The sequence below is a fragment of the Paramacrobiotus metropolitanus genome, unplaced genomic scaffold, assembly GCF_019649055.1.
Source record: "Paramacrobiotus metropolitanus isolate TYO unplaced genomic scaffold, Prichtersi_v1.0 Parri_scaffold0000110, whole genome shotgun sequence".
NCBI lineage: Eukaryota > Metazoa > Tardigrada > Eutardigrada > Parachela > Macrobiotidae > Paramacrobiotus > Paramacrobiotus metropolitanus.
In genome coordinates, this window is record NW_026570330.1 from 316,399 (window position 1) to 336,915 (window position 20,517).

Here is a 20,517-nt window from a genome sequence, read left to right on the forward strand (position 1 = left end):
CTAAAATAGCTTCGCGCAAAAATGCACGAGATGACAGCTGCATTCACTGGTTTGGGTAACGCTCGAATAGACTTGCGCCTTAAATTGCAACGTTTTGAAAATTCTTAAACTGGCTATGTCTCGTAATTTTTTCCTTTGTGGGTGTTCCGGCAATTTTCGTGCTATCGTCGAATGACTTTGAGATATGCAAGGTTGGTTCAATGGATATAGTTCTGACGATTGAGGCTTGTATGTTTTTGCACAGCCTCTTTTGTTTAGCATCATTCGTGTTTTCTGTTTTATTGTGCTAATGGGTTACTGAGTGTACGTAATACTTATAGCAACTACGTTCTTCTGTTATTAAGCCTAGTTTTATGCTAGCTGACGCGTGAACAAAAGTTCGGGGCTATATAAGCTAAACCAGCGGGATTATACAGCCGATTAGTACGAGCGACTGTTTACTTTATTGCGTTTTGACCGACACCGTTAATGTTGCTGGTGATATGTAGTGAAAATAAAGAACTTCGAGCAACCTGCGAGGATGCTCCTGCATGCAGTATTATATGACTGCTTAATTACCGTATACGTTACGAGTCACTTTTCGTTCCTTAAGTACTAGCATTTTATAGATTTCAGTAAGTCGAATTCGGATGTACTTCACTGTTCGGGCCCGAGGCCTTCTTTAATTCATAAATCCATTAAAAATGGCACTTTACATGGAATTTGTATTAGCCTGCTCAAAACATGCAGTACTAACCAATGCGAGTAACCCTTCTCGTGTTAGACTGCCACTCAGAAGACACATCGATCTTCTACAGTGCGGTCCAAAACGGGACCGGCTTCCAACAAGATTTTCCTTACTTCTAGAGTAATGAATGAAAATATCATAAAATTATGCATTAACATAAAAAGCCTGAAGCAGGCTATTATACGTATACCAGTAGTCCAGTACCACAAAATTAGTCGGTAAGCCTTATAAAATTCTAGATTTTATAAATTTCTATCCGTCATGACGATCTTCTCCAAATATTTAACGGCCAACCGATGTCAGGCCTTTGGCTTAACGCAAGACTCTAGCTTCCCGCAAGTGAGGACCACTTACGATGCTTTTATTGCTTTCTATACGTACATGAAGAACCTGGTCGCCGACGGCCGCGTGAGAATGGTAAATAAACAAAAATGTATTATCCAGTCAGCGTACTGTTATTAATAGATTCATATATTCCTACGTCCTTTTTAAAAAAAATTACTCCTAATTTGAGAATCAGTTTGCGATACCTTTGGCAGTTTTATAAAATCCAGCGTCTTTCAAAGCTCCCTGCCAGTAGTTCGATAAAAAATTTTTGGTTTCCCGAAAGTTTTTAAAAACATTTCAAACTTTCGGTACTTAGCCGTTCGTAGTAACTTCCAGCAAATTCAGGAAAATGTCTTGAATGAGCAAATACTCGTACAAGTTTCGCAGTTTAGCAACATTACCAAGAGTGATTTAAATTGTCAACTGCGTCAAACTTATACGTAATTTTACTTATTTTGAATTCCCGAAAGGTTTAAGATGCTGTTAATTCCTTCCAAATACCTCAAAACTATACACCGGACAGAAACACTCCATTGCTTGTCTTGGCTTGCAAAACGACTTCCGCACCGTCGTGCTGTCGTCGGAAGTAGTTTGTTACATCGGTGAGGACGGCGCGCGATGCCTCCAGTATCCCAACAGCCAGTACGTCTGGCTTCCGGGATATTTGCTGCCGGAGAAGGTCGTCCCGTACACCGGTACGGAGCAGCCGCCGTTCCTGCTGACACTGCGCAGGCTGAATGTTGCCGAAGAGCACCTTTTACACGTTCCTGTTCATGCTGGGTCGGTCAACGTTGGGTTAATGGTTACAGCTGTTAATCAGTTTATTCAACCTCCTCGTATTTTTCAGCCCATTCCTTAGTCAGTATTAAGTACTGCGCCAGTGTGGTCGTGGTGGGCCGGCCTGACTCGTGGAAGACGATCCTGGTCAGTTTAACGCTGAGTTTCTTCGGACGGGAACTGCACACACTGCGCAACGTCCGCCAGAAATCAATGCCAGCGCTGCGTGAGCGGTGGCAAAAGCTGCGGCACCCGCACATATTCCATGACGTGTTCGAAATCACCACACTCCGAGAGGTCATCCGGGCCTCGTTCGAGCAGCAGCTGCCCGTTAACTATCGCACGGTGGACGAGCCGGCACAGCCGACGTCCAGTGTGCGCATCTCCGCCAACGCGGGGAATGCCGAGGAGCTGGTGCAGTCGGGACTGACCGGTCAGACAGTGCTGATCTTAACCTACATACGTCCTTCTGTGATACTGGTGGTAGTTTTGAAATTCATTAATCAGCGTCGCTCTGGGATACTGGTTGTAGTTTGGAAACTGGGAAACTCACAAACCTTCGTGGCTCTTTGATACTGGTTGTCCCTCTCGGATACTGGTGGCGGTTTCCAAACTTACTAACCTACGCCTTCTATGATACTGTTGGCAGTTTGGAAACTCACTATGACACTAAAACTATGTTCATTTGTGCCAAATTTAAATACATTAATTAATCAGATACCCAGATAGCTAAAAGGTCGCAAAGATGGACTGAAAAGGCAGAAAAGTCTTGAAGAAATAGTTATATTATTTTTTTATCATGCTTTCTGAGCTTTAAGCTGCATATTTTTTCATTTTAAATTTTTCGAATGTTTTTACAGATGCTTCGGCTGTTTTTTTAAGCATTTTACATTTAAATATACTTTCAAAATCTATTGTGTTACTGTAACTACAGACTGTATATCAAATTTTTGTAATCTCCTTGTGAAGGTGAAGCCGTCCAAGTTGCGCCAGCATGACTGCAGGAGCGGCCCCAGCGAGGCACTCCGTGCATGCCTGGCATATACGTAAGTAACACTCGCAAATGCAAGTATTTCTCATTACCTTTTCAACGCAAAACTTCTCACCTGACTAGCAGAACAAGATCCTCTACTTTTCTCACCATCAGTTCCTTTTCAACAACACGTAAAAAGATTAATCAGTTTGTTGTTTGTTATTAGTATTGCGTGGACAAAGATTATTCTTCTGTCTACAGCCGGCACGGGAACGACTATCGCTAAAATATTCGAACGAAATAACGAAATCTCCGCCGTTTTCAAAAACAACGGAACGACGGCGGAGGCGATGGTGCCGGATGAAACCCGCCGTAAAGTTCACGGCGTAAACTGGTTACTTACAGACTGTACTAGCGTGCGTATTTCACACCTCTGAACTTCGTCGCGGAAACCGTCGAGGGCAATTAATTTCTTAACCAACTGCACGCTGTCGAATCACACAGTATTTGCAATGCCAGGCATACATCCGATAAATCCTTACCGAATAGACCTCGAAGTCTCGTAATCGGTTATCCTGCTCTTGATGTAATAATATAATATAAGCGCTGTCCGGAATCCAGCCTACAACCAAGCTGTGGAACTGTTTATGACCGCTTATTAGGCGCGCAAAACATCAATATTAGATTCCAAGTCTGAATGCTTAAGTACTGTAATTTACTCCGGTTTGGCAACTGTTTTAAACTGGCTTGCATCGTGCACGGATATCGTCGCAAGTTGGCAATCGGCGTTTCCATGGGAATTCATACGCAGACAAAAGTGGACTATGGGTGTGTACAATGTATGTAGTACACTTTATGCACTTTACTAAGTAAAGTGCATTTGCGTTGCACCATTAAACTTCAGTTTCGATTTGTTTATCCATGCTCCATGCCTTTCCAGGTACAATGGTAATCTTTAAGACGCAGAGAAAGTACTTAGCCGTACAAAAATTACTGTGACGCCGCTTAGGTGATCCCGGTTCTTGCGCTTACACTTTTTTGAGTCGTAATCTGTCGTATTTAGCTGCTAAACATGCAAATTCAACATCCATCGATCCTCGGCATTCATGCAAACGAATTTAGCGTCAGATGTGTTGTACTGCGTAGATAACTCACACTAAGGATAATTAGTTGGTATGTATGTATGACCTTTCCCGTGCGAGATCGTCGCTTAGAAGACATGCTGATCTTCCGCAGCGCGATCCAAAACGGGACTGGCTTCCAAACAAGGCATTTTATTGCTTTACATCGGCATATTTTAACCAAAATATTGTAAATGCATTTAAATTCATGGCTGCAAGACACATCGCAAACTGGATTCGCTAATTAAACGCATCTATACGACTGTAAATAATAAAGCGAAGGCTAGCCATTTTTTTGCGCTCAGCAAGGTGTGTGTTAGCGTTATACATGTATGTTTAAGCGGAAGGTGAATGTTAAGGTTCAATAAATGTAAAATGGAAGACTTCTTTTTCCATTTTACACTTCCAAGCGTAGAAGGTCCCTATCAGTACATGCAAGTAATTATCGAAAACACGCCCACCGCCGTGGGTGCCGAGCATCCATGTTTCGCTACCGGCACGTCGGCGTCCGGAGCTCCAGGTTGTTTTTGCGCGACTACGCTGACGATTACCCTTAACGATGCGGATCGATTGTGAAATTGAGTACGACTGTACGAATCTGTACGATGATACGATCTTATAAAATTCACCTCACTGCGATATCTCTACCGATACAATTTAAGGAAATGCTCGGCATCGTACCAGGAAGCGATCTGTAAACCAAAAGTAAACAGCAAATCAAACGCACCGAATATCATCCATCACGACATATGCCGCAAAGTCGTAAACTACTACCGACAGAAGCCTTGGTACATAAAGCAATAGTACAGATATTTTTTCTTCATCTACGACATTAGCGACATTAGCTGCCTTTCGACGGGATGGTGGAGTGTTTTAAACCCTTGCGGAGTCGGAGGTGCCGAATTAAAGTGCTCATTGCGGACATACGATCGGCTGCCAGAGTTGCGCTCTGAGACGTCTTTCTCGCGCCCATGGACAACGGGTCTGCGATTTTGTCGACGCTTTTCTTAAACGGTTTAGAGTGCATCTGGCGTCGATCGCAGCTCGACGGGGGCTAACGGCCATTTTAGATGAATCTGTGACGAGTCGACGACTGTTTTGGTGTTGGATCGGCCCAGTTCGGATGGAGCAATGCAAGGCCGGGCCGTGTTAGCCAAACGAAAAGTGTTAGCCAAACGATTATTTGACTAAAAAACGGACTAAAGCTTTAAAAATAAAAACTCTTAATGTATACTAGTGACTGGTAAAATCAAATTTAAATTTTTGTGTTCATTGCGTCAATCTACATATGTCGTACATAGCGTTTACGGTGGGCCGCGCTGCCCGGGCCGCGGCAACTTTCTGTGCGGTAGAAGGGTGCGCGAGACTCGCACATCTTGAATCGCTTCCTTGCATGTTCAAGGTCACAACCCAATAAATATTGTGTCAATGGAGAAACATTCTACAAAAGCCCCACGTAAAAGGGGGCGAATTTGGGAATTGCGCGCCATCCGGCGCTTACAGATCGCCGCACAAAACTCAACTCCACCGGTCAGTGCGCGAAATAACCTCTGCAATGTACGGAGGTGGTACTAGATCTGAATCATCTGCATTGGGACTACTACAGGTAATACCTACAGAGTTAGCACTTAGCAGTATCTGTACATGCTTACCTGCCGTTAAATATTTAAGTTAATAATAAATTGCTGCAGGAGGCATCAGAATTCTTTGTTACAGATTTATTTGAAAGTGTCAATCTATTGGCAGTTTATGGCCAAAACGTTACTGTGATGCCCCTTGACATGACGGTAGCTTTGGAACGTATGCCTTTCTAGGCAAATCTTATTTATATTCGGCACAGCTTGCGATGATTAGTGTATATAATCATCACAATAGCAATACTGTAAATGCGTTCCCGGCTGTGACAGTCCCCTGCACAGTTTGACAAGTTTGCCGTGAACAACCAAGAGGAATTCTGGAAGGCAGCAGGACAGACGTTGTACTTATTGACGCACTTGTTCGGAATCTCAAAGTGAGTCCGTTTCTGCCTGATATTATGTGTATTGTGCGAGAAGCGCCGCCGGAGCTGGACGAGCCAGCAGAGGAACTCGATCTTAGCTTCCCACTTTCAAGTAGGGCGATGTGCTGCTATAGTTGGCGTAATTTGTTTCAGTGTTTTCTGATACTGTAATTATAGGAGCGATCAATACCAAAGAGAAAACTTATAGCCTATAGCGACCCAAGTACGTAAATATAATTGTAATTTGCAAGCGCTTGGACATTCCGTAAGAGGTGTAAGTTTTTTAAGCAATAAGAAAACCAGCCAATATTTCCAGTTATCAGCGGGAATAATATGGATTCCGGCAAAACCAATAAAAATGAATGAAAACTGGCCTGTCAGGTGGTCATAGATGTGACTTTCCAGCATTATTCGTATGGGCCAGCCAACCATGTACTTGTAGATTTCATTCGGGTTCCGCTACAACAATGCTACTGTATTTTTGGCTTAGAAATTGATCATATAAACCCAAAGAATATGCTTACGTTTGCGCTACAGATGCAATACTACCGTATCTATCAGAAATTCAAAACGGATAGAAATACATTTTTGTGCCGTAATAGGACTAATATAACGGTGTCTCATCGTGAGGGGACCTTTTTTCATGTGCCGACAAAGAAGTAAGAAATTCAATTTAAGAACATATGTGCTGCAAATTACAAAAGAAAGTCAAGTTTGTAAATAACCGAGAAAAACGAACGACATTAAAGCAACTGCCTTTTTACTCCGGAGGCTCGCCATAATAGCCTATCAGTACAACACCAAAGGATCAGAATGGTAGAAAAGCTTAAATTCAGTCTTTTACATTTGCAACGAGCCTATGAGTACGTTAGAACGTTACAGTCACATGTACTTACATATGCAGACTGTACAGATACTAACACTTACAATTTATTAGAGTTACTTACTTGCGTGATTCACATTTTCTAAAACATTCTTGGGAGAGATCACCACAGGCGGCGGCACACCAACTCACCGTTAAGTTGTCAACCGTCAAAACTCAAAAATTCAGGTAATAAAGAGAAATAAATTTATTTATGGCCGTCAATATGGAGCCCGACATCATGCTAAGATCCCCAACCTTAGCGTGATTTTTGCAACGACAGATTTAATAATATTCTGGATATGGTTCAACCGTTCAAGACTTCAAGGTACATAAATCTAAATAGATGCAAATGATCCGATACAACGTCAGAATACTTGAACGAATAATATGGTTATATCGCCGTTTGGGCGTGAATAAGCTATGCCGAATGCTTGAGATCTCAGTCCAAAATTTTCCAGACTGGAAAGTTTACTACAGTACTGGACTCTGTATTTCAGGAAAAACACCCCGCTGTCGATGAGTAATTTTCCTCTGTCGACGGCTGTTGCCAAAGCGACAACGGTGCCATCATGCCATCACAGTTTCGAAACATGAGTGGTATACTGGGCCAGGTCAATTGCTCTGTGTAAGCCGCGTAAGACGCGTAAGCGGCAGTCGGGTAAAAAAACATGACGTCACGGCGCGTAAGCAGGTAAACGATTTGATTGGTAAACCAGAATTCTGGGATGGGTTTTCAGCTTACCCGTGCGTGTAACCGTTGCGCTTCGAAATCGAAGCGCAACCGTTACCCAAACTACGAGTAACTCGTACTCTCCTGCACAGATGAACAAAATTTTGTTTGTTTGAACCAAAAAGTGCATCCAGCGACCCAGATGCACACTCGTAAACTCAGAATTAACTTTTTGACGTATTACCACATTAAAGCATCAAAAATAAAACTTTCGGTTCCACTTCGGTTTTTCAGTTGTTCAATTTCTTTCTTGCCACGGAAGCGTACTCGACTTACGATTGGACGATAATTTTTTCGCTGAGTCATGGACAGATTTTTACGCGCTTCTCCGTTACCCGACGCGCAATGGTTACCCAAAAGCAATTGACCTGGCCCACTGTTATGGAGGTTTGCACTGTGATTACCTTGTGGTGATGTAAGTGGGTAAAAAGAAAATGCTTAAGAATTAGGAAATAATTGACGAATTCTGAAGATTTACGCTTTAACAGGAACAGGATGGGCCACAGTTACGTTGGCGCTAGGAAACTGGGATTGGCATTCCTTGTGTCGTGCCCACAAAATCAAAATAGCAAATTTGTATTATGCCGATGCTGCACTGTAGTGATATCTGTTGCTGTTTTAATTTTTGTTTTGCTTTATTTTCACTTAATATTACGAATGTACAGATATCTTTCTACAAAACTTGAGATTTTCAGAACGTAGAGCCTCTTTATGGGCTCCGGTAAGATCTAAATGTAAACGCAGCTAATTTTCATGCATTTTCGACATGGACCTACCGGCTCCAATCGTTGGGTACAAATCGTATTGGGCAGCGATTCCACCATGTATTGCACGGGGTCGACTGTTAAATGTTCAACAGGTACACGCAACGTACAAAGGAAGTCGTACACTTTGACACTGTGCCGTACAAAAATTAATATTATGGTTGTGCCGTACTTTACGTTGTTGTGCCGTATAAAATATGGTACAAATATTTGTAATGTGTAATTACAATCTTTACGATGCAGCCACAATTATGATTGCTAGGAAAATACAAGGATTGTTATTAATTTTATCAAATAAATAATGCCTGTTTTCTTACAAGTACGCGTATTGTACGAAGCTACAGTAGTAGTAAAACAGCTGCTGGTTCCCAAGGCTCACTTCCAGCTGTACTGGTGAGCATGTACCCCGGCTATGCTCCAGGGCTAACGCAGGTGATACTCACATTATTAATTAGTGTAGTTACGGTATGTGTAGACTTGCATTATACGTTAACTGCCGGCAGTGTCTGAACGAATCGTAAAAAAGGCATCCAGCATCTATCGAAAGATGATCGCAGTGTTATACTGTAGTATCAGCATCTATCGAAGTATTATCGAATAATGTATTATACTTATCTTCTAGCATTTGTATCGAAGAGAGCATTTATATCGAACATGGTGATACTGGCCTAACGCGGATAAATTTTTATAAATCTCGGCCTGTAGCTAGAATATTTACTAGCCAGCATGATCTGAAATGACACCGGTTAAAACTCAATAATTTCTCTAAGAAAAATCGGCACATTTGAAAATAAATTTTAGATAATTACTGTCTGCAGTCGTTGCGCGAACTTATGGCATTTTTCTGTACCACGATCTCCTTGATTTTCCCCACCTTTGCTGTTGCTTCTTACTTCTTTAACTTACATACTAGAACATTGTCGGATGCACTCGTTACTATGAAGTACTAAAATACAGATATTGCATAATACAGCATGTGCCGCACATTATGTGCCGGCGAACCTATCGATCCCTACCCTAAGCGGCTAAGCCCAATGCGTACTAGTATTTAAACGTTATCGTTTTCCCATTTCTTGCCATACTTCAAGTAGTCTTGAGCGGAACGTTTGACAAAAGCACTGACCGCTTTAAAAACGATCATTATCAGGGCGAACCTGTCCCTTAAGTGTGGTGGTGTGCTATTATACACGTGCAAAGTGCAGCTGCTGTTCTAGTAAAAACATTATTTTTTTGATACTAATCTGCTGTTTGCAGGCCTTGTAACAGCAGTGCTGCAAAATGCTTTGAGTGTTGCAGCTACGGCCAGTGCCAACACAGTGCCGCTGTATTCTTATGTCATATTATTGAAAAGGTTCACGAATACTGCGTAGACGCTGCATTGTCAACCACCTTCCGTGCTAATTTTACTTTACCATGGCTATTAATAATTATTAAGATTTTGTTTATTTTCTGACCGACTGCAACAATGTCGGGCTGGACACTGGTGTCGATTTTTATGTTCACTACAGTGTTATGCGGTTACGCTCAAGTGTTGCCGGGGGATTCGGTAAATTCAAGGAAGAGCTTGTTTGCCCAAACTCCGAAAGTCTCCAAAGCACCAAGAGATGCACAAAGTAAGAAAGTTAAGTAATTACACTGGAAAGCTTACATGACTACTCATAAACGATAATCAGCGCACATGCACGATAAGATGAATGCATCGATATCGATACTTGTACAACAGAAATCAGCACCTTTTGTTGGCTCACAGTAATACAAATAATATCAGTCATAATATCGGTGATACCATAATGGAAATATTTATAAAATACTGATGGTATCTGGCTTTCAGTTGCTGTAACATTTATGCAGACGCAACTTCGCAAAAATAGGCCTATTCTGGTCACTTTGTGCAAACTAATTCTTCATAATGGATAACAGTTTGTTTTGTAAATACGAGTATGTACGGACTAAGCGGACTAAGCGATCATAAGAGTTTGCTATAAATAAATGTCTAGATATGTGATGTTTTATATAGTCTATGACCTCGTCCAGGACATCCCTGATTGTCGAGCTGATTAAACAAACAAACAAACAAACAAATGTGAATAAAACAATTAATTTTTAAAACTGTTTGCCTGGTAGTTTATATTTATCTTTATTGCGATTTTTCCCATGCTAAAAAAATTGTTTTCGCAGAAGGCCCAGCTTACGCTGCGCCCATGGGAGGTGGTGTGCTCGGCGGTGAAATGGTCAACGTAACTGTGCCCTGCTCCGATCCGAGCCAGGTCCGCTGCAAATTCGGCCGGCATGAAACGGCGGGCTTTTGCATAGACCACGACAAAGCGAAATGTCAAGCGCCGATGACGCTGGAAAGCGGTTGGCTGCCCTTTGCTGTTAGCGTTGACGGAGTTCACACCTACAATACCTCCGGGGAGTTCTTTGTCGGTAGGCAGATAAATGCTGCAGCCAGTTGAATTCCACACAGCACTTGTAGAAGTACAGATAGTGATAGTACGGTACTAGGTAGTATCCAACATGAAAAACGTGTAATAGAACTGCATATTCTTTGTCAGCACCGCATGGACAAAGTGTGGCTAGGGTTAATTTGCGTAACCTCGATGACTGGTACTCGGAAAATCCTCTCAAACAGCTCAAGCTCACTGTAGAATGGAAGCCTCGGGAAATGACCTGGACGGACCGCATACAAATCGATATCGGTACGAATATAACCAAGTCATTCTCGAAGTTGCTTCGTGTTCTTACTGGTTTTCACGTGAAAAAGACTTGTGTCAAATTGATCACTGACTCTAATAACGTGTGACCAATGTAAGGAAAAGGTTATCTCGATCATCCTTAACGGATTTCGTTGTGCTACCATCGTGAACACGTCGACTTGTATCAAGACAATTTTTAGTCAGCTAGTGTAATGGTCCGTAGGTCCGATGCAAACGGATTAATATCCTAACTTATAAATGTGACTATACACTATTTGTGTCCTGTATCTTTGTCCAGGTCTTTGGGGATATCAGGAAGAGGCTGACCGTTCAGTGATACAGTTCATTGCCAATATCGCCCTCAACCTCCCCAAAGAAGATGGGCAATACAGTTTCTATCCTCATCATTTGGTAGTTCAGCGGCCGACGGCAAAATTTACACAGGGATTTATCCGCATAAGCGCTTCCAACGCTTTGGGAAAGACATCGCACGAATATCCGTTAGTGTATCCGAACATAACTTGCGTTAACCGCTTCCGAATTCAAACAAAATCTTAAAAAAATAACTCTTTAAGTCAATTCATGCTGTGGAAATAATAGGCACCTTTGGTCGGAAATGATTCCTTTGGCATGGTACTTCCATAAACAATGGCGCCAGGATTTCGGTGACGACTACGCTGGGCAGTTCTGCCGGGATTGGTATTACAGCGATCGCGCATTGCCGGAGTTCATCAGTTCGCTCGAGGTACGTTTAGCACAGTGGTATCCGAGCATGATATCAGTCTAAAATCAATATATACTACAGCCCTGTCCTTGCACCATGGAACAAGCCAAAGCGGATAAAGGTCGCTTCACACTGGATGTGGAGTGCGACTCTGATCGCGTTAGTGCCTGCAATTTCCATAAAGGTGCCATTCACTGCGTCTACGGACGAGTGCAGCCGTCCACCGGAGCCGGACAGGAGTGCTGTTATGATGGCGCTAATGGACGACTACTGATTAACAATAAATGGCGCGGTTCACCGAATCGTGTGCATCCATACGGTGCCCCAACCGACTGGAAATCCCCAAAAGTAATTAAGCCTCCTGCTGATGTACTCTACGCATAATTCTATAAGTTGGTAACTTACAGCCGTTCGGAACACAATAAAGACGAAGCATAGATACAGGAACACTGGAAAAAATATAAATCCCCTTTTTATAGGTACCGTCCCTGTCCAACTGGTTGCACGACAAAATGCCCTGGCTTCTGTGCTGCCAATGGTCAGACAATTGCGATTATTACTCACAGTATCGGCTTGTATCGCAAGACTGCGGTGGCTACAAAAATCCCGGAGCCGGTAAGCGTTGGCACGATCACGCCTGCCACTTAAATAATGTTAGGCACTACTGCAGCAATTATTTATGGCGCTGCTCACGTCATTACATTCGACAAAGTTCAGTACACTTTTCCTGGACTGGGCGATTACATACTCCTACAGTCCGATTTGCCACACTTCGCCATCAACGTACAAGTCCGTCTGCAGAAACTGCCGAATGAACACTGTAAGAAAGTTTGCTTTTGAAGAATGTTTTTCTGTATTGTTAACGGATTCTTGTTGCAGTTGGAAACACCAGTTCGACGTTTGCCAAAGCTGTTGTTATGCAAGAAGACGGTTCCGACATTGTGGAAATACGAGCAAATGAAAACAAACATGAAAAATATCGGCATCCCAATCTCCCTGTTTTTGTTAACGGTCAGCCTGGCTACTTCAACCAATCGTGGCTCAAGATGCAGCAATTTAAAGGTCAGACTAGACTCAACAAATATCCAGTACTTATTAACGAGGAATGACTTTTGCCTTCCAGGCGTATGGATTCATGACATCGAATACGCTCCTCAACGTTCTAACCTCGTTGTGCGCTTTCTGTCCGGAATCGCTGTCGAGGTCCACGGAAGACAGGGTCGACTCCATGTTACGGCATACGTGCCTCCCGAAATTAAGGTATGTGAATAGCTTTGTTTAATATATATATATATATTTTTTGATACGTCGGAGTATTTTTTCTTTTATTTTCGAACGATTTCATCAAAACGCGTTGTAACTTGTTATAGAATCATACATACGGCTTGTTTGGCAAGTGGAATGGTATTCCGAAAGATGATCTAACAACGACCAATGGAATCGAAGTATCCACGACAGCCAGCACAAGATCCATATATTCTGATTTCGCTCGAACTTGTGAGAGCGTACCAGACCGTATAACTCTTTGCTTTATACATTGTGATATTTTCTCGAAGGGCAAGTCAAAGATAACTCTGATACCGAAGAGCCTGAATCTTCGTTCCGAGCTAACAGTGACCATAAAGCTGATGTCACTCAACGCGCCGATGACTGGGTTCCTGTATTCGAAGTACCAGAACATCCTCCACGGAACTCCACACATGACGCATGTAAGCATCACCTTTCGAAAACATGCATCCTCAAATACGGTTTTCAACTGATAACAGGCAAGAAGCAGACGAAATGTGCGGTCTACGAGACGGAGAGGACAGGGATTGCCGCTGCGACTATCTGATCACCGGAGACCGTGAGATCGCCCACGCCACTCTAATTGCAAAGCTGGAATTCCTAGTTATGAGAAGCAGAGGATTGCGTCCGGCGCAGGCTTGGGACTTGGGAGTAGTAATATTCACGCCGCCGAATGAGGCCAGTGAAAATTGTCGCAGTGCAAATGGTGATGCCATGTCTGAAGCTAGCACAGTCGTTGTGGTTAGCACACTCTTTGTCGCTTTAGCACACTCGTTGTAGGTAACAATGAATTGTCGACAGAACTACCCGAATAGCAATCACAAAAAACGGCTGTGTTATGTTTTTAATAGTTGCATGATGTAGCGTATACGAAGTGTATTGGCTAGCTATAACCGATTATGAATTTCATAATAGTACTCGTGGTTAATTGTCAACTGCGCGAGTTCGTCGATAAATCATAATAACAGCTAAATAAATATGGACGGCCAACGGCCAGTTTCAAGTTAGTTGTATGGTATACAAGTAACGGCAAAAATCCCGAACTACCAACGCACAGTCTATTTAAATTCCCTATAGGATTTAATACTTTACTTAACGGACAAAGCTTTCCAAATGGATACTGCGAGGCCGTAGAGAGACGGCTAACGGCACAGATAAAACCCTAAAACAGTAGTAAAGAAACTGGACTGTTCCGGTTGGAAATGTGGGTTTAACTTGTCTCGTTTTGTGGTTTTAGAGTATAGGTTTTAAGCATATCACCGTGCTAAGTTGTGCTACATTTGTTTTCCGCGTCCATTTTTGAAGTAATTACTAAAAGATAAATAAATAAATCACGCGCACATTCATTAGACAAAACAGCAAATTTCAGTCAGTTTAGATCGCTCTTCGTTTGCATTAATGCCACGGGCCCACGTTGAATCTGCGTGCTTAATCGAGATTTGCAAAAACTTCCTTATCGATAATTTCCAGTTACAGACTGCAAGTCTGCAACGTCTGTGTGAGTTGGTGTGTGTAAATTGTAACCGTCGTGAAGCAGTGTTTGGAATTGTAATGGTCGTACTTTGTTACAGTTAATACTTATCAGGCGAATAATATTATGGGACGTGCAGTCACGTATGTATACAGCTGCGTTTACCGGTAAACAATTTTATGGAATTGTTGTTGTTACATAACTGAATCATATAATATAATTATATGCTTTCCCCTATGGTCGTATAGCTATGGTCATGTGTGTTTACCTTATGGTCATAGTCCATGTTTTTGCCCTTCTCATGCCCTTGTTAGCCAGATGTACTTATAATGAGCGATTGTCTGATAATAGGTCGATTCCCTTGGTGTCCAATTATTTCCGGCTTGGGTCGTTATTTAAGCCTATGTTTACTTGTTATTTGTTGGTTCTCAGCTGAGTAACATTAAAGTGACTAAAACTCGATATTCATTATTCATTGTGTGTTACGGAGTGTAAGCGTATCATTGCGAACTATCTTCACGTAGTTATCTTTGTGTGTATGCTTATATGAGTTATTTCTCAACATTCTGCTGAAGTGTCTTAAAGCGATTCAGCATCTGTCGACTGTCGTGAGCGTGTACAGTAAAGATCATTAATGGGATTTTTCCCAAGAATACGAAACTAGCAGATGCAGCTGTGGATTTCAATTTTCCAGACATCACTTCCGTTGGCTCCGTCAAAAGCGTTCTTAGCATAACGCTACTAACCACCCCAGCACTGCAGCTGAAAAATAATCTCTGATTTTGCTATGCTGATGGCCGCTGCTATAAATGGAATTTAAGGGCGAACCTGTCTGTCTGGTCTTTGAACGCCGTTATTTCGAAGGATAAGAAAATGAAGGTGTGTTTAAAACTTAAGCACTGGAAGAAGTCATATAGCTGTGCAGTGGGCACAAATCTGCTTACATATTCGACGGAACAAAATTATTATGAATACATCGCTAACGTAAAACTCTGCAGCGTGTTGGCAATGTTCTACAGGAACCGTTGAGAAAATAAGATCTATCTATTCAGATTCTGATGATAGAATCTCGAAATTTTGAAGTTGTTACTTGTACAGAGTACTTGCTGACTTGCTGGTACTTGTTGCATAATGATGTTGGAATCAGCGACGAAGCTGTATGGCAGCCCGGCATAAACAAGTTTATAGTTCAGGGGAGTGTCACCGTGAGTAAATGAATGAATAAAATAATAAATAAGGTTTGGAAAACATAAATTAATAAACTAATAAAAAATCGACTTTCCTTGTTATGTCCATGCAGTTTTTCACTCGGCCTATATTTTGACACGGCTGTTATCATGTCGACATTCCGCTTGCTGGGTACCCTAATCCCTCGGGAAGCAGTAATGCTGGGTGGCGAAATAGTCAACGTAACTGCATCCGATCATGGTTCGCTGCAAATTCGGTCGATGTTTCTTTAAGGCTGTGTAAAATTAACGTTCGAAATTAATAAATACTATAGTTTTAATAAATATTCTACACGAAGGCATATCTATCCATATCCCGGAGGACGATTATCACCATAATTTTGTTACACTTCACCAGACTTTTGTTACAGTTCGTATTGCGGTCAGCGAAGCATATGGCTACCTGGAGATCGTGACGAACGTAACTCCGGAAATGCAGGTGCAGTTTGTATAATATTTACGTTTCGGTGTAGTTGAATGTTCATATTCTGGCAAAGAATTCGAAGCATCTAACGCTCTGAATTCCGTATCGTTGCTTGGAATTGCGTGCCAGCTACACAGCGTTGTTACAGAATCATTCATACGGTCTGTTTGGAAAGTGGAATGGTATTGCGGAAGATGATCTCACAACGTCCAACGGAATCGAAATACACAAGATGGAATGACCTGACTGGGTTAGTTCGACTACAAGAGTTTCGATAATCGAATCGATTATCGAATCTGTTGTAGTCGAACGTGTTGTACACCACCCCCACGGGATCCAGTAAACAGAGATGGCTCAACAGCTGAAGGAGAAATTCTGACTTCACTGCCTCTAAACAGTGGCGTACGACCGCAACGGCAATAAATCGCTACAATAACGACGTAAATCTGAAGTTCTACGAAGATCTTCATAAAACTTCAGATTTACGTAGTAATTGTGGATAAAGTCGACTTTATTAAAGACACTAAGGACCCCACTCTCCGAGCATATTCCTTAAGGAAGCACCCACGACTGCTTTCTTGGTGCTCGGAGAACCCGATCCAACGTCATCACCGGGACAGCAACATGGCTAGTACTGTTATTAAAAATTCGGTAGAACAGTCTCGTTTGCTGCTGATTAGGTATCTGGGTAAAAGACGAGTCACATCAGTTAAATATCTCTGATAAATGGCATTACGACACAACGGCATTCTGTTCTGCATAAATTGCGCTAGTTTACCGAAAGTTTGTGACATAACGTAAGCTAGAGAATGCCACGTTCAGATTAGTAAATCTGAATTCCTATCTTTAACTGGTTTTTCTAGATTTGCTAATAGCCGCATGGTAAAGAAAACTTACTACAGTTGTATTTTTGGGCTGTCTCTGTCGCCTTTATAGAAAATGAAATTTATTGATTCTGAATTTGAAGGGCAAGGCTACTTGTACGATATAATTAGCAAAAGAGATTTTTAAACTGCACGGAAGCTGATTATGGCTACGCGTTGCTGGACAGAACGTTGCAAGCGTATACTCCAGCGTCCTGCTATAAAATACGAAAAGGACATGAACATCATGAACAAGTATGTAATTTATAAATTTACCGTAGATCTTTGGATCTGTCGGTTTTAGTCGACCGAAACTAGGACCGGTGGATGGCGGACGATCAATAAAATCTCAGCCACCTCTCGGCCGAATACCGGCAGAAAGACGGTTGCGGTTTCACTGAATGTCCATCATCTGTTCTTCCACCTTTCGGCCTTCTACAACCGCTGACCAGCAGATTTCCGGTATGAGAGACAGCCGGATACGCTCGCCTCTTTGGCAACGTAACCATTTACCAAAACACAACAATATGTACATGTACAGTACATACGCCATATGCTACCCGATGTCACAACTTCTAAACTTGTGTGTGCTCGAAGAAACATGGCACCGTTGGCCGATGAGAGCCATTGAGAGGGTAGTGACAATGCCACCTTCTACGGTGTAGCGATGCTGTTTAAACGGCTATCAGCATCATCTTCTAACCTGAAAACAAGTTGAGAGCCACAGACATCAGCGTGTCCAAGCTGTAGGTAACCAGATCCCATAAATTCACCGCGTCCTAGCTTCGTGACGATCCAGGACGAGGACGAAACCCGTTGAACCTCTCAAAACCCGCGGGAATAATACGGACAACTGGACTCGTTAGTCAACAGCAGAATGTGCTCACCGTACAACTGGATTACTTCCCAAGTATCTCTCGGAAGGATAGGCATTGTGCAGCATCCATTGATGAATAGCTGCCTGCGCGTGTAAACACCCTGATTCGGAGATATACAGGTTGTTGTTGACAGCCAACAAAATTGCCCGCAGTAACTGCGACCGAAAATACTGCAGTTCAATTCACAGCAGTCCACCGTAACGTCGCGCCGGAGACTTCCGTATGCTCAGTTTTAGAAGGAGACCATATACAATATCGCGGTAATTGAATGTTGTGTAGGACGGTGCGGGCAGTCTCCAGCCGGCAGTCAAAGCGGATCAGCTGGCGCCAACTCGGGATGAAGCGCAGCAAGTGGGTAGTAAAAGAATCGACATATTATCAGCCGTGCTCCTGCCCACAGAGCATTACAAGAGCTTAATTACCGTAAAGCAGTACACGACGTTTTCGTTCCTTAAGAACTAGTAGCATTGTGTAGATTTGTCAGGCCAGTTCTTACGGCTCAAGCCCGAGGCATTCCCTGAATTCCCTTTTATCATAATTGCGGTGTCACCAACATTTTGAACGTCCTCATACTGTTTTTAAATTCAGGACTAGCTCCCGTTTGGAGAGAAACGGCACTGTAATACTGTAAATAGACCACCGAATACTGCAGCCGATGCGAGTCGCCCTTCCCGTGTTAGACCGTCACTTAGAAGACACGTTGATCTTCTACAGGGTGGTCCAATACGGGAGTGGCATCCTACAAAATTTTCTTTAATTATACACATACGAATGGGTAGTACCATGAAACAATACCAGTGAGAACTGAAATCGCCGATGACGTATGAGTACATAGTCATAATTTGCTGAAATCACAATCGTGATAATGTTATTTTAAGATAACGGTATCGAGTGATTTGAAAGCATTAGGAATTACAGTAAAAAAGGCAGAAATTGCAGAGTTTTTTGATCTGGCGGCAACTCCCAACTTGGTAAAGCGCGTAGCAAAATTTGGCGGAGGTAGATTCTGAAAAACCGAACGCAAGCTTTGGAGGCCTGCAACACTGTTACACCGTCACTACCGTTCAAGGGTAGTAAACGCGAGATCCCAAAGCAGTCTGAACGTGGGGCAAAACTTTGCATGATGAACAAGGAAACTAAGCCTGAGAAATAATTATGCAAGGGTAAATGCATTTACGCATGCTGGAAGCATGCGAATTCTTTATAACAAATATATTTGAAAACGCTAACCTATTGGCTGTTGGCGGCAGAAAGGCTCACGTGACGTCAAACGACATTACGGTAGCGTTGACACGCTTTTCGACAAAATATTTTTCCATAAACTGCGTAGACTGCGATATAAATGTACCGCTTATATTAACATTTAAATTTGATAGTAATGTTGACATAGGCGAATATTAGACCTAGAAACATTATCTTGAAATTTTCAAGATCCAAACTGCATAATAGTATATAAATAGAAAAACCTTGTATTATAAAAAGACCCCGTGTAAAAGAGCGAGCGTTGTGGAATTGCGCGCCATCATGCGTTTACAAAACGCCACTGATTAAACCGGTACAATTTATTCGCGCTGCAGTGACTGCTGTACGTACTAACACGAACCTGGACTGTGAACAAACATCCGGCACTTAAGCGTCTATCAAATCCGCTGCCTGTAACATGACCCACTTCCATGTTCGAGTTAACTGTGAAGCCGGCAGCACGGTTTGAGCAGCAGGCGTTCAGTGAAACCGATTTGGGCATTTGGTATTTAATTCTTCGAAAAGTATTTTTCTTGCAATAAAGCACGGATATGACTTCGGATTACCAATTCAGTGACCTCTGTATTCTTTCAGACTCTTTAATTATTAGTGTGGTGTATTCACGATATTCTACATATGTACAGAGTACTGTACTTTCTCCTTCTCCTTCTCTTTCCTTTGTCTCTTCCTAGCAACTTCTAGAGCTTCTATCCTGTTTCTCCAGTTACGTTCTTTCGTTTCCCAGCTCAGTTGTTTCTTGCTACGATCCCGAAGAGCTAGTAAATTTACACACACTAGCGATACAGAACTTACCATTAGATTTTTAAATTACTAAATTTCTAATTGCTGAATCACTAATAATAAAGATAAAATTACTTGATTACAGAGAGTGAGTCAGCATCGTTGCCCCAGGAGGCAAAAAAATTCACATTTATTTGCTCTCCGCTTGTTTTCTTCCGTCCGCTAGATATTCTAATATCTTAAAGTTTGCTTTATCGCTAACCAGTATCACAAGGATCTGAACGAAAATGGCACAAAAAGTGCAGTGTTTGGCCCAGTTTGGGCGATGACAACAAACTGTAAAACCGACAAAAAAATTCGGTATCGTTTGTAGAGCAAATGGGTTGTAGTTTCCGATAGAACGGTGAATGGACTACAGAAATCAGTTAATCGGATTGCGGAAAGAATGAATCGCGAGTTTAAAGCAATACACCAAGCAAAGCAGTTTCAGGAAGACAACGTGAATTCACAATGTACTAGAGCCCTGTTAGCTCGGGAAGACGTTCCGGGACTTCATCCCGGGGAAAAGAGGAAAGTGACTCTCCACCGGGACTAGCCTTCGGTTCATACAACTAGGGAAACGTTGTAAAGGCTTGCTTCCCAAGGAATTCACTATACCTTAAAAACCAAGTGGCCCAGCTGC

At 42.3% G+C, this 20,517-nt stretch overlaps 1 protein-coding gene across 2 annotated transcripts; it reads left to right on the forward strand.

The window, feature by feature from the left end:
- Window positions 1-9,598: 9,598 nt before the first annotated feature.
- LOC129597855 (protein mesh-like) lies at window positions 9,599-13,972 on the forward strand. 2 transcript variants are annotated; one of them, XM_055495546.1, is made up of 14 exons: window positions 9,599-9,896; window positions 10,462-10,710; window positions 10,839-10,982; window positions 11,278-11,479; window positions 11,580-11,724; window positions 11,785-12,051; window positions 12,183-12,318; window positions 12,374-12,523; window positions 12,583-12,765; window positions 12,827-12,963; window positions 13,074-13,200; window positions 13,260-13,344; window positions 13,382-13,412; window positions 13,470-13,972. In XM_055495546.1, exons 1-14 carry the CDS (start codon window positions 9,749-9,751, stop codon window positions 13,551-13,553), a joined length of 2,088 nt encoding a protein of 695 aa, XP_055351521.1. In that variant the 5' UTR covers window positions 9,599-9,748; the 3' UTR covers window positions 13,554-13,972. The 2 variants fall into 2 exon arrangements, with proteins under 2 accessions (XP_055351521.1, XP_055351520.1); XM_055495545.1 differs by having other exon boundaries at window positions 13,260-13,412.
- Window positions 13,973-20,517: the final 6,545 nt, after the last annotated feature.